The sequence below is a fragment of the Rhinoderma darwinii genome, chromosome 3, assembly GCF_050947455.1.
Source record: "Rhinoderma darwinii isolate aRhiDar2 chromosome 3, aRhiDar2.hap1, whole genome shotgun sequence".
Classification (NCBI taxonomy): Eukaryota; Metazoa; Chordata; class Amphibia; order Anura; family Rhinodermatidae; genus Rhinoderma; species Rhinoderma darwinii.
Genome location: NC_134689.1, coordinates 71,667,689 through 71,680,583, shown reverse-complemented (window position 1 = coordinate 71,680,583; position 12,895 = coordinate 71,667,689). Strand labels below are relative to the sequence as shown.

At 45.6% G+C, this 12,895-nt stretch overlaps 1 protein-coding gene across 1 annotated transcript in view; it reads right to left on the bottom strand.

The window, feature by feature from the left end:
* Positions 1-12,895, bottom strand: part of DOCK2 (dedicator of cytokinesis 2) — a 963,684-nt gene that overhangs the window by 532,807 nt on the left and 417,982 nt on the right. The window contains exon 25 of the mRNA XM_075859372.1: positions 10,944-11,050. Coding sequence (XP_075715487.1) covers positions 10,944-11,050 — 107 coding nt within the window. The remainder of the gene's footprint in view (positions 1-10,943; positions 11,051-12,895) is intronic.

Sequence of the window (12,895 nt, the reverse complement as noted above, 5' to 3'; positions counted from 1 at the left end):
CTAGCAGCAGACCAGAAACTATCAGAAGAAAGGAAGTATCTGATCCACCACTTCCCTCAGTGTACAGTGACGTCAGGTATATCGTACCCATGCATTGAGCCAGCCGGAAAACGGAACTCAGATCATGGACGGGCTAGCGCTGGAAGCAAGGATTTTGCTACTGGAGACGCATCACGTGACCAGCGCTGGAATTGGGTGTTAGAAGATGAAATCAAAACGTAAGTATATTACAAATTACATTATTTGTGCAGTGAAATTGAAATTAGTTAATTGCTTCCAGAAAACCTCTTTAAGCCCTCAACACCTATTAAAAATGAAGAAGCACTCCAGTTATATTTAAACCTTTTTGCTTATGTAGTGCAGCATAAGCTATTATTAAAGAATAATGTAAAGACTCTGATATTGTTCCCCTAATGCAGCCTACATTTCTCATGAAACTTCTGGCTTTGCAAAGGCAGAGGGGGCAAAGTCTCATCGCATTGCACTTGCTCTACTCTGAGTTCTATCTAAGTGCAGCAAGTGATAGATCAGTGACATAGAACTTCTATCCCCTAACTGCCGAGTCTCAGTGTATCCTATGTGATGCAGCTTCACCTTCCTGTCTCCCGCTTGTTATAGATTTCTCTGTTTCAGTTTTTACACAGAAGTCAGTGAGGAGCAGTATCTCATAGAGATACACTGGACTCTCTGCACACAGGAATTACAATTAGTATAGTTAGTGTGAGTCAGGGGAGTTTTTCAACTCTGCAGTTAATCATTGTCTGGACTCACCTATTATATCACTGAACTTCTGCTCCCTTTGATAGGGCAGAAATTATCTCTTCAGCAGCACTATATGCATGGAGAGACATACAGAGGAACAAAGAGAGTGGAGCTAGGTGAGGAGAAGAGGGGTCTCAGAGCTGCCGGGAGGGATCTGATAGGTGATGATGTAATCCTGCAGTTCACAGGAAGGCATACACATAGACAGGGCCGCACCGTCCATGACGCGAGATGAGCATTTCGCCTCAGGCGGTGGCCTCCTGCCTCTCAGAGAGGGCGGCGGCGCCACTGAAACCATAGGACGCAGATACAAATTACACACATAAGCGCTGAATTCAGTGCCTTTCAATTACGTAAGTGGCGCTATGCAGCAGCCTGACAATCAGCACTTTTCAATGATGCAACGTTGAAAGGTGCTGATTGGCTGGGCAGAATGATTTGCCCTGCCACTCAGAGCCTTTTAACGACGCAATTTGCGCCATGACGTCATTGTGCCGCTTGCATTGTTGAATGACAGGGCAAGGCAGTCTGCCAATCAGCGCCGCAGAATGACTTGCTCTGCCACTCAGCACCTTGTTCAGCCCCAGCAGACCTGCTCAGTAGAGAGCAGGCCTGCATTGCAAGAGGACGGCACGGGAACGGGCTTAGGTGAGTATGTAAAGGTTTTTTTTCTGTTAAAAGTGTGAGGGGCTATACGGGGGGACCTATGGGGGCTGTATGTGGGGGCTATATGTGGGGCATTATATACAGTCGGGGCTATATGTGGCACACTACCTACAGGGGGGTCTGAATGTGGGGGCTATATGTAGAGCATTATCTACAGGGGGGCTGTATATGGGGGCTATATGTGGAGAACTATCTACAGGGGGTGGGGCTATATGTGGAGCACTATCTACAGGGGTGGCCATGTATGGGGCACTATCAACAGCGGGCCACATGTGTGGGACTATCTACCGGGGGGCCACATGTGGGGAACTATCTACAGGGGGCTGTATGTGGGCACTATCTACAGGGGCTACTATCTACAGGGGGATCTATGTAGGGCACTATCTATGGCAGCACTATCTACAGGGCCTCTATAGGGGCAGTATCTACAGGAGGCTCTATAGGGGCACTATGTATGTGGGGCACTGTCTTCAGGGGCTCTTTGTGAGGCACTGTCTACAGGGGGCTCTATGTGGGGCACTGTCTACAGGGGGCTCTATGTGGGGCACTGTCTACAAGGGGCTCTGTGGGGCATTGTCTACAGGGGGCTCTGCGGGGCACTGTCTACAGGGGGCTCTATGGGGGGGCTCTATATGCAGGGAGCACTATCTACAGAGGGCACTCAGTGGGTGTGTGTGTGTGTGTGACACGTGTATGGAGCTCTTATAATCAGGGACACAGTGTATGTTCTATTAGAATTAGAGGTGCAGTGCATGGCACTATTATATTTAGGGACGTTGTGTGTGGCACCGTGAGAATTTTATCTATGTTTATAAGTACAGAAATGTTTGAAAGGTGAGAAGCTGAAGACATCTGAGCGGAGAACTGCAGAAATGGGCCATGGCTGGGAAAAGTCATCATAGAGGTCTAGACCGGATGGAGACGTCACCTGTGAGTCACTTAATGTAAATGTTTATTCTGCCTCTAATCAATACTGTAGTCATTGCAGCGAGATAATGGGTGGTATGATTGTTTATTTTTTGTGAGGCTGCTAGAACAGCCATGGGGATGCCAATCAAGATCTAGGGGGGAGGTGACATTTCAGTTTTCGCCTCAGGCAGCAGAAAATCTAGAATCGGCCCTGCACACAGGAGAGAATAACCACCTGTCTACACATGATAGCATGGTCTATTTTGGTGGTCATACTGAGATCATTGAGACACAGCTGCCCATAATGAAAGGCTCTAAAATGTATAAATGCAACTGAGCTGGGGAGAAACAAATGGCACTGCTACAATATTGCTGGTGAGCCAAAAAAATAACAATTTCTTGCTTCTTTAAAGGTTCAAGATATACCTAGTTCATTCATGCCCATTATGCCTATGTCTACAAAATCACCAAGAATGAAGTGACCAGAAATCTGTTTTTGAGAAAAAAAATTAACGTCTTATAAAAACAGGTATTAGAAGTCTTCAATATATATTTCTTGAAAGCAGACAAGCTAAAATATGTAAAAGTCCTACCTAGTAGTTAACAGTCACAATATTCAGACAACTTAGCAACACAAAATGATTTATTTGCCCAACTTGAATGAAAATTTGAGTAACCAAAAAGCTGACACAATTTTAATTGAAGATATGGGCTTCTGGAACCAAGATATACCTCTTGTGTACTCTCTTAGTTGCTACTGAAGCACATCTCTGTCCAGATGTAAAATATATGTCAGTGGCAGGGAAATGGTTAAAATATGCATGGTATAAATTTAACTCTTTTGCTGCCAGGGATTTTAGGACAATTTTCACCCTTTTGACGTACACAAATAAAGCCTAAACAACAAAATTGAAAAATCAAATTTTATCCGTATGCCACCCAGCACTTTACACTTATGGGCATCTCCATGCAATTTTCCATCAAAGCATGACGTGTTGTAAAAAATGAACACAAATTAATGTTTGCGGCTGACCAAAGCAGAGCCCGAGATACATTCTTTTCAAAATAAAACATTTCATACATGCCACTTGTGCCTATCAAAATTGAAGAGACCAAAAATCACTGCGATCCAGATGCTAGTAAACATTTGTCAAAGAGTCAACAAGTGGCATGATTATGTGCAGGAGGTGATTAAATGTGCAACTGCTCATCTTATTAAAGAAAAAAGACAAATTTTCTAAAGACAAATGCCATTTTTGGCGTAACATGTTGGTGTAAATGTATGCAAGCCATGCATATGCTATACTTTATGCTAGAAGAGGCCTTCTTTGTGGTCGAAACCCATGCCAAAATTACAAATATTTCTCATGTTATATTTCTCTTTCCTCTCAAACCTAGTACAACATAAAACAAAAGAGTCAATTATGTTGCTAAATCAGATATTGCTACAGCCAGGCAGAGAAAGAGCTGTGCAGCATTAGTGATCAACATATGATCAGCCATATCAATCAAAACTGCCTTTCCAGTCGTGCCTCAACAACAACTGGGGTCACCTCCTCTGTCTCAGGGTTTGTCTCACTGTGCATCATGTGAAAAAATATTTACCAATTGATGTAGTATTTCTACACTCATATTCGACATTCACATTTTCATGAATCTTATTTTTACAATTTATAAATTGGTTTCAACTGTGTTTTTATTGAAAATTTTTCAAAAATATACATATAACTTAGAGCAGCATGAAGGGCCATGCAATTCACATAGTAAGACAGTAACTTTCAATAGACAGACAAAACATCTGGGAAAAAACACAGGGGTTTAAGGGGGTGAGGGGGGGGGGATAGTCGGAGCTCCACCTACCACCTAATCTTGAGTTCCCTGTATCCAATACTTGTCCCACGGGTCCCACACCACTTTGAACCTGTCCAGTTCATTGTCAATAGAGGCCGTCATATGCTCCATTGTACGTATTTCCCTAATTCTAGTTACTAAGTCGATGTGGGAGGGAGGGGTTGTCTGTCTCCATTTCCACGCTATCAACGTCTTAGCGGCTGTGAGAAAGTGTCGAAAGAGTCGAGCTGGTGATTTCCCCAAAGACCTAGGGGGAACATTTAGGAGGTAATGAAGAGGGTCTAAGGGAATATCCTGCTGCAACACCGCCAATGCCAAGTTCTTAACTTCCAACCAATACTGTTGTACCAGTGAACAGCTCCAGAAAATATGGAACAGATCACCTCTCTGACCTCTACATCGCCAGCAATCCGACGGAATACCCGGATTGAAGCTATGCAAAAAGGCAGGGGTATGGTACCAAAACATAAGGATTTTATATTGGTTTTCCTTATATGCAGTGCAGATGGAGGTTTTAGCTGCTTGCGACCAAATAATCTGCCACAATGAGAGCGGGATGGATTTATTCAGTAAGGCCTCCCACTTCAACATGTATCTATGCCCAGGCGGAGGGGAACCCTCCGGGGATAGCAATAATGCATAAATGGCTGAGATAAGCCCCCTAGTGGTGGTAGCATACCGACATAACCTTTCGAAGCTTGTAGGTGCAGTAACCCGCGTGGATCTAAAAGTTTGCTGCATGTAATGTCTAACCTGAAGATAGTGAAAGAACGCAGCGGAGGGAATATTATGATGTTTTTGAAAGTATGAAAACGGGTGAAGCTCTTGCGTGTGGGGATCAACCATATCAGCCAGGTGAAATACCTCAATTCCCGTCCACAATCGGACTATTCGGGAGGTAGTGCCCCCCGGAATAGTGGGAGTGTAGAGTACCGAAGTCAAGGGCGGGCAACCCGATGCCAAACGGAAGCGGTTTTTACAGGTTTCCCACACCTCCCTTTGAAATCTCATGGGACCCAATAAAGATGCAGTCGGCATTACCAGTGGGTCACCCCATAACAGGGAGTTTGGGTGGACCGGGGCCATCCATAGCTTCTCTATTTCGGTCCATTTATTGTACGCCCTTAAAGACACCCAGCTGGGTATGCGACGGAGGTGTGCCGCCCAGTAGTACTTCACCACATCAGGGACCGATAGCCCACCCGCAGATCGACCCGATAATAAAACTGATTTCGGAATTCGATGTCTGCCGGAATGCCATATGAACCTGAGGATAGAAGACTGCATGGCCCGCAATTCCTTCATAGGTACTGCTACCGGCAAAGTCTCAAAGTAGTACAGTAATTTAGGGAGCAAGGTCATTTTGACCGCTGCTATGCGCCCAAAAAATGACATGGGAAGAGGATCCCACCTGGCCATTAGCTGACGTAGCTCTACAAACAGAGAGGGGAAATTAGCCTTGTAAACCGACGTATAGGAGGGAGTGAGTTGAACTCCTAAGTAAGTCAGGGAGGTTTCCTTCCAGTTGTAGGTGTAGTTGTGTTTGAGTAGCTGGAGCTCCTGGTGTGGGACATTAAGAGGGAGCGCTTCCGTTTTAGATGTATTAGTTTTATATCCTGACAGCCTCCCATACCTACGGAGAACTGTAGTAAGGTTAGGGAGGGAGGTATGAGGTTTAGTGATAGTCAAGAGGACGTCATCTGCAAACAGGGAAACCTTAAACTCTTTATCTTGTATCTGGACCCCCGCTATATCCCTGGATTTCCGTATTTGAGCTGCTAAAGGTTCTATGCATAGCACAAATAAAAGTGGGGATAGGGGACACCCCTGACGTGTACCATTCCAGATTTGAAACGGAGGGGAGGTGGAGTGTGGGAGTTTAATTGCCGCTGTCGGTTTGGAGTAGAGACCACGCAGTGCTGTCAAATAAGGGCCCGAAATCCCAAATGAATTTAGAGTTTCGAACATAAATGGCCATCCCAAGCGGTCAAACGCCTTCTCTGCATCTAGACTAAGAAGGATCGCCGATTCCTTTTGCTTTTGGAGGGCATCAATGAGGTCAAGGGCCCTTCGTGTGTTGTCTCCTCCTTGCCTAAGAGGCACAAAGCCCACTTGGTCTTTGTGAATCAAAGAAGGGAGCCAAACATTGAGTCTATTAGCTAGAAGACGGGTGAAAATTTTTAGATCCGAATTCAGAAGGGCTATGGGTCTGTAATTGGAGCACTCTGCGTGGTCTTTACCCGGTTTAGGGATCAGCGTGATATGAGAATGCAGGAATGTTTGAGGGATGGGAGAACCCTGTAGGAATTCATTAAATAAGGAAGCCATCCGTGGAACCAAGATCTCTGCAAAGGTCTTATAATACCCATATGTAAAGCCGTCTGGTCCAGGGGCCTTACCACTAGGGAGGTCCTTCAATATATCAAACAATTCCTCCGCAGAGATCGGGGCATTCAGGGATGAAAGCTCCTCATCTTTCAGTTTAGGGAGAGCACAGGAAGAGAGATATGCTTGCAGCGTTTCCCTCCGACGAGCCGGATCAGGTGGTAAGGTATTTGGCAGGTGGTATAAGGATTTATAATAGTCATGAAAAAGTGTGGCTATCGTGTCTGGGTGATGCTGGAGTATGCCCGCCTTATCCTGAACCGCCTGTGGAGTACGAACAGTCGCCTGATCCCGCAATAGTCTGGCCAGAAGCGAGTGCGCCTTATTACCTTTGTCGTAATATTTCCTTTTTGTGTATAGTAATGACTTTTCTACCCCCTTCATAGCTAAGTCCTTGAGTTGTGCTCTAGCCTCTATCAATTTCCGTAGTGTCGGGACCGCCGGTTTAATCCCCATTTCTCTCTCCAACTTAGTAATTGTCCGATGGAGAGCCACCCTCTTGGCCCGAGAGTCTCTTTTCAATCTAGATCCCATTACTATGCATTGCCCTCTCATCACCGCCTTATGCGCCTCCCAAAGAGTGGATACTGAAGGAACCGATCCCTCATTAAGTGCATAAAATTCCTGCATATGTCCGGCCAGGCTGTCCCTAAGAGCAGGGGACTTAATCAAAGTTTCGTTTAAGCGCCAATGACATACTCTCGTATTTGGTTTCCCTATCTGTAGGGACACAGAAACTGGTGCGTGATCTGACCAAGAGATGGGGTCTATATTCGCCCCCTGGAGCGCCCGGAGGGAAGGGACATTACCAAAAAAGTAATCTAAGCGTGTATGAGTGCTGTGCGTATGGGAGAAGAAGGTAGAGGACCTATCACCTGGGTGATCCACTCGCCACAAATCATAGAGCTGGTGCTCTCTAATTAGTTGCCTAAAACGTGTAGAAAGTCCTGTAAGGGTGGGCGTCGGAGTAGCGTGTGTAAGAGAGACCCTATCCATGGACGTGGAGAACGGGACATTAAAATCTCCTCCCACCAGCCATGCCCCCCTAGGAAGCTTCTGGAGTTTAGAAAGGAGTCTACGTAGGAATGGAATCTGTGCGGTATTAGGAGAGTAAACGTTACATAAAACAATGGGCTGTCCAAGCAAAGTCCCCTCTATTATAACATATCTGCCTTTCGGATCTAGATGTGAGGTGTGAACTTGTATGGGGCAGGAAGCTGCTATCAAAATGGCCACCCCCTCCCTTTTGCGACCTGACGAGGCAGAGTACACAGCAGGATACGCCCCTCGGGCAAATTGGAAAGTTCCGGATGAATCTAAGTGTGTTTCCTGCAGAAAAGCAACTTCCGCTCCAAGCGATTTCAACTCCCTGAGAAGCAAGCGTCTCTTCACATTGGAGTTGAGACCCTTGACATTAAGTGTGACAAATTTAACCATGGTCAAAGATGTATGAAAGAGCAAAGAATGATGTGGAAAGTGCGGATGTATACAGCTCACAGTTATGTCGGGGCCAGTCCCATGTCGGTTTCAAAGCAAGCAGTGTTCTACGGCGTCCTTCTACCTTGGAGGTTCTTGGAGGATTCACTGTCGTCTCAAGTGTTATTTCGGATGAAAGTAGGAGGGGAGGGAAAGACACTGGGGTAAAGACGTACCAGGGAGACAATACACATATCTGCAGTGAGAACAAAGAGAAATGCATGAGATCAATGAATTTCAAACACACTCAGAAAATACTACCAGGGAGAATACTATACCCTGGGGCGGGTGATATTAAAGCAAAAGAAAGCTGGTAATACAATATTACCCTTTGCAACTCTCTCTAAAAACAGAGGGAGAACTGCAAAACAAATTACCCCTATCAAAAAAGGAGGTCGGGTCTCAACAGTCGAGGAACCTAGTACAAAAGTACGTATAAATACGTACAGGCCGAGAAAAAACAAAAAGGGGGTGAAAAAGCCAAGTGTATCCCGGGCAATCGCGCCCTGCCACAATTTACGTTAACGAATTAAAGAGAAGCAACATAAAATCAGAAATATAATCCTAAATGCATTTTTAGCCTAGGATAGTGCAACTGGCGAAGGGAGCAGCTGGTATGGGTGACCAGGCTCCTTCACATATATTACGGAGGTGCCGTGTATCTGCGCAGCGTCCATCAATTCAAATCAGGTCTTGGTGGACTTCGGTTAGACTGTCGTCTTGGAGAGGTCCTCCGCTTATTTCGGACCGACTGCCAGACTGGAGGTGGAGACGAAGGCGGCAAAGGAGTCTCCCAATTCTGCATCTTGGGCGTTGGTATACCAAGGGAGTCACAGAAATGAGGCAAATCCCCTGGGTACCTCAGGGTTGCAGAAACACCATCTCTTCGGGCTGTAAGGGAGAACGGAAACCCCCATCGATAAATAATATTGTGGTCCCGTAGGGCTGCGAGAAGCGGACGAAGCAGACGTCTTTTCTGTAACGTAATCCAGGAGAGATCCGGGAATAACTGAATCGGCACACCGGCATACTCCAGGTCTTTACGCTGACGGGCTTTAAGCATAATGTCCTCCTTAGTGCGGAAATCCTGGACACAGCAGATGATATCTCTGGGCTGAGATGTAATGGATTTTGGTTTCAGTGCTCTATGCGCTCTGTCAAGCGGTATCCGATTAGACGGGGGTGCACCCAAAAGGTCGTTAAAGATAGTCTCTAACACGATGGGAAGATCTTCAGACCCCGAGGGCTCCGGTATGCCCCTTATCCTTATATTATGACGGCGACCTCTGTTATCCAAATCCTCTAGATGCAGTTGCATATCTCTAATGGACGCCAGCTGGGAGGACACTGAAGACTGTATCACAGAGACATGGCGCCTAGTGGCATCGTGGTCATCTTCTAGAGCCTCCACCCTCGTAGCAATCTGCTGTATATGCTGCGACACCCCCGCCAATTCTGAACGAAAAGCTGCCTTCACTTCTTGTATCATACTCTTAAAGTCCTCTTTAGTGGGCAACTGTGAGAAACATTCCCTCCACATAGGGGGCACATCTGAAGGAAGTGAGGCTGAATCCTCCAGGTCAGAATCTGAGGCATATACAGGGGCCTGGGCATAGGGGGTCAAAGATGGTGTATCCCCCAGATCGTCTCTCCTCCCCGGCTGCTGGATCGTGGGCCGTTGAGGTTTAGGTGCAGGCCAAATCTGTAGGGCCATTTGTGCTGAGGGCTGTGACATTGGTGGTTCAAGCAGGTGTACTGGGGCCTCTAACTGAGCTGATGCTCCTCGTGGCCTGGCCTCCATTGCTCCTGGGATAGGGGACCCCCTTCCCTGCTGTTCACAGGACGAGGTGGAGGACAGCTTAGGGGAGCTGGGAGGGTGAACTTTAGCCATCCGGCTATTCAGCTTACCCTGTACGTGGGGCACTGTCTCCTCTCCCTGCTCGGACATCTCCCCTTCCTTCTGACACGAGGCTGTCCAAGATGGCTGCGGCTGAGGGAGCGGCGTGGCTTGCCGCCGAAGAAAGTAGCCGTCGATCGTTGGTGGAGTGGCGGCGACCTGGTGCTGTGCTGCAGGGGTGAGTCTAGACCCTTGGGGTCTTTTTTTCCCCATATGAGGCACCTTTCCCCGCTGTAGGCTGCTGGATCTGCGTGGCAGGGCGCGGAGCTCTCAGTTTATGCGACCGGCGCCATCGACTGCTGGCCACGCCCCCCAATTTATAAATTGATTAACAAAAAAACAATTTTTCATATTCAATTTTTTTTTTTAATTGCCACCTACAAATAAAGTGCTGGACTGCTCATTTCATCTCCAAGATCACGTCATAGTGCCCGGTGAACATTAAATCTGGTACAGAATGTGGGATAAGATAATTGGAAGAAAAGGGAATGGAATAGGTACAAAATATATATATATATAATAATAATAAAACAAAAAAGTTGTAAATCCAGTCTGAATTAATGAGCAAAACCTGCATATGACTGCCTAGATGAATATTGCATCATCATCATCATCAAACACTGCGATATATAGTAAAATTTGTCACAGATCTCAGCTAGAGAGAATTTACTATTACAGGTACCAACAGGGGTATGTAATATTGTGAACTACATGAGTTCCAGACATTGTTTTGATAACAACCTGTAGTCTTTGGTGCCTTCCAAATCCTCTTGAGGTAAGAAGAATACTGAAAGTATGAAGAAGCCTTTTTATCTTAAAAATTATTTTCAACTTTTTTGGCACGTACCCAGTGAAAGCTGTGCCACAGACAAGAAATGCCCACTATGACTATCTTTGGCCCCTATGACTATAAATTGTAGCGGAAATTCCTGGGATTTAGTATTGCTTACTGCCATTATGATTTGATCATGTTTACCATATTATTATTTTGTCTTACCTTGCTTCTTGAACAGGTTACTGCGAACAATTTCATTCATAGACTGTACTTTTTGCTGCTGTAGTTTCTCAGGAGGAATGCAGGTGTAGAACTCATACAGTAGTTGGCTATAATAATAAAGTAATGGTTCAATGTTTACTAATACATATAGCAATGCCATGAATTACATTCTATATTCCCTGTTAGTGAGCCTATGGGGACACACAAACCTAAAATGAGGGGATTGCTATATAACAATTGTCTAATATACGTCAATTATCTGCAATGTTTTTTTTAAGAATGGGAATGATCCATTAATATTGCACAGCAGCAGCGAGGAAATCCAGTTTGCCTCCATTGCAAGACGTGATCGTCAGGATAACACAGGGGAATGTGATGTACATGCGGCTCCTATGCCCTATTACTGGGAGGCTTCTCCTCTTTATATGCAAGTGAATGTTCACTTTATATCTTCCATTTTCACAACAATAAAATTATATGCAAATATATTCAAAGAAGCAAAAGTTATGTGTTATAACACATTGCAGGTGAGTTTGATAGAAGGATTTGTTCTGTGCTGTTGAAGGGCTCACTGACTTCATACTTTATCCCATTCACCTCATCTCTTTTTTAGACCCAAATACCCTATAGGTGCATTTTGAGGTAATATAGAGGAATTTCTCATTCAGGATTTCCATCAATAAGCTAGAGACTAGAACTTCTATAAGGTGTGTCTCTCTCTCTCTAGGGGATCCTGCACATTGATTTTAACCATATAATGCACCATGTAATGCTTCATTTCACCTGTGGTGGTGCTGCAGAGGAATTAAACATTCGATGTCAGGTTCCTCCACAGATTACAGTTGATTGCTGAACAACCTGTAGTCAGCTTATTGTCAGGAGTCCTTTTTACAAAAAGTAATTGTCTAAAATGGAAAAACTCTTTATGTAAGATAGGAGATTCTTAGAAAATCAGGACATTCATCTCTAGAAATATGGTTTACTTTTTCATTCAAAAATATGTTTATCAGTGATGTGCTGTGTATGGTCGGTTCTGGTGCTCATAGGGGACCACGCATGCACGGTCCCCGCTGTTCTCCTCCAGTTCTACACATGCGCCGTTTGAGCTATAGCTAGGCAGCAGACAGAGGAACGTCAGGCGATGAACGGCAGCGGTAGGAGATGGGAAGCAAACAGAAGGAGAGACAGGCTTGTTGAGGACATTGGGCACTAAACAACAGGGACGGGGATCAGGACAGCAGACTGAGGGACAAACAATCTGTCAGGACCTAGATTGGTGAAGGGGTTGATGCGGGGAGTTTGCTAGCAAGGAGCGGGACATAACGACGGAAAAGAAAAGAATAGCAACAGCATGGAGCTAGGCAGCAGACAAAATATGTCTGGTTGGGTTACTAAAGTTACAGACTGATGAGCAGAAGACAGAGCGGGGAGCTACACTACAGTTCTGAAAATAGTAAGGCCTCATGCACACGTACGTAAATACGGACGTAATTACGGGCCCATAGACTTCTATTGGCCACGGGTACCTTCCCATATGCTTACGGGAAGGTGCCCGTGCCATTGAAAAAATTAGAACATGTCCTATTTCAGGCCGTAATAACGGCATGGGCAGGCCCATAGAAGTCTATGCGGCTCCCGTAATTACGGGTGGCTACGTGTGTGCACCCGTAATTACGGGAGCGTTGCTAGGCGACGTCAGGGGATAGTCCTTGTCCTGGGTGCTGAAAGAGTTAACTGATCGGCAGTAACTCTTTCAGCACCCGGGACAGTGACTACCGCTGGAGTTAATAGTATTAAAAATTAACTTACCTGCTTCTTCCTCCAGTCCGGCCTCCCGGGATGACGTTTCAATCGCAGGCCAATCACAGGTTGCAGCGGTCACATGGACTGCCGTGTCATCCAGGGAGGTCAGACTGGAGGTCAAAAGAGGGACGCGTCACCAAGACAACGGT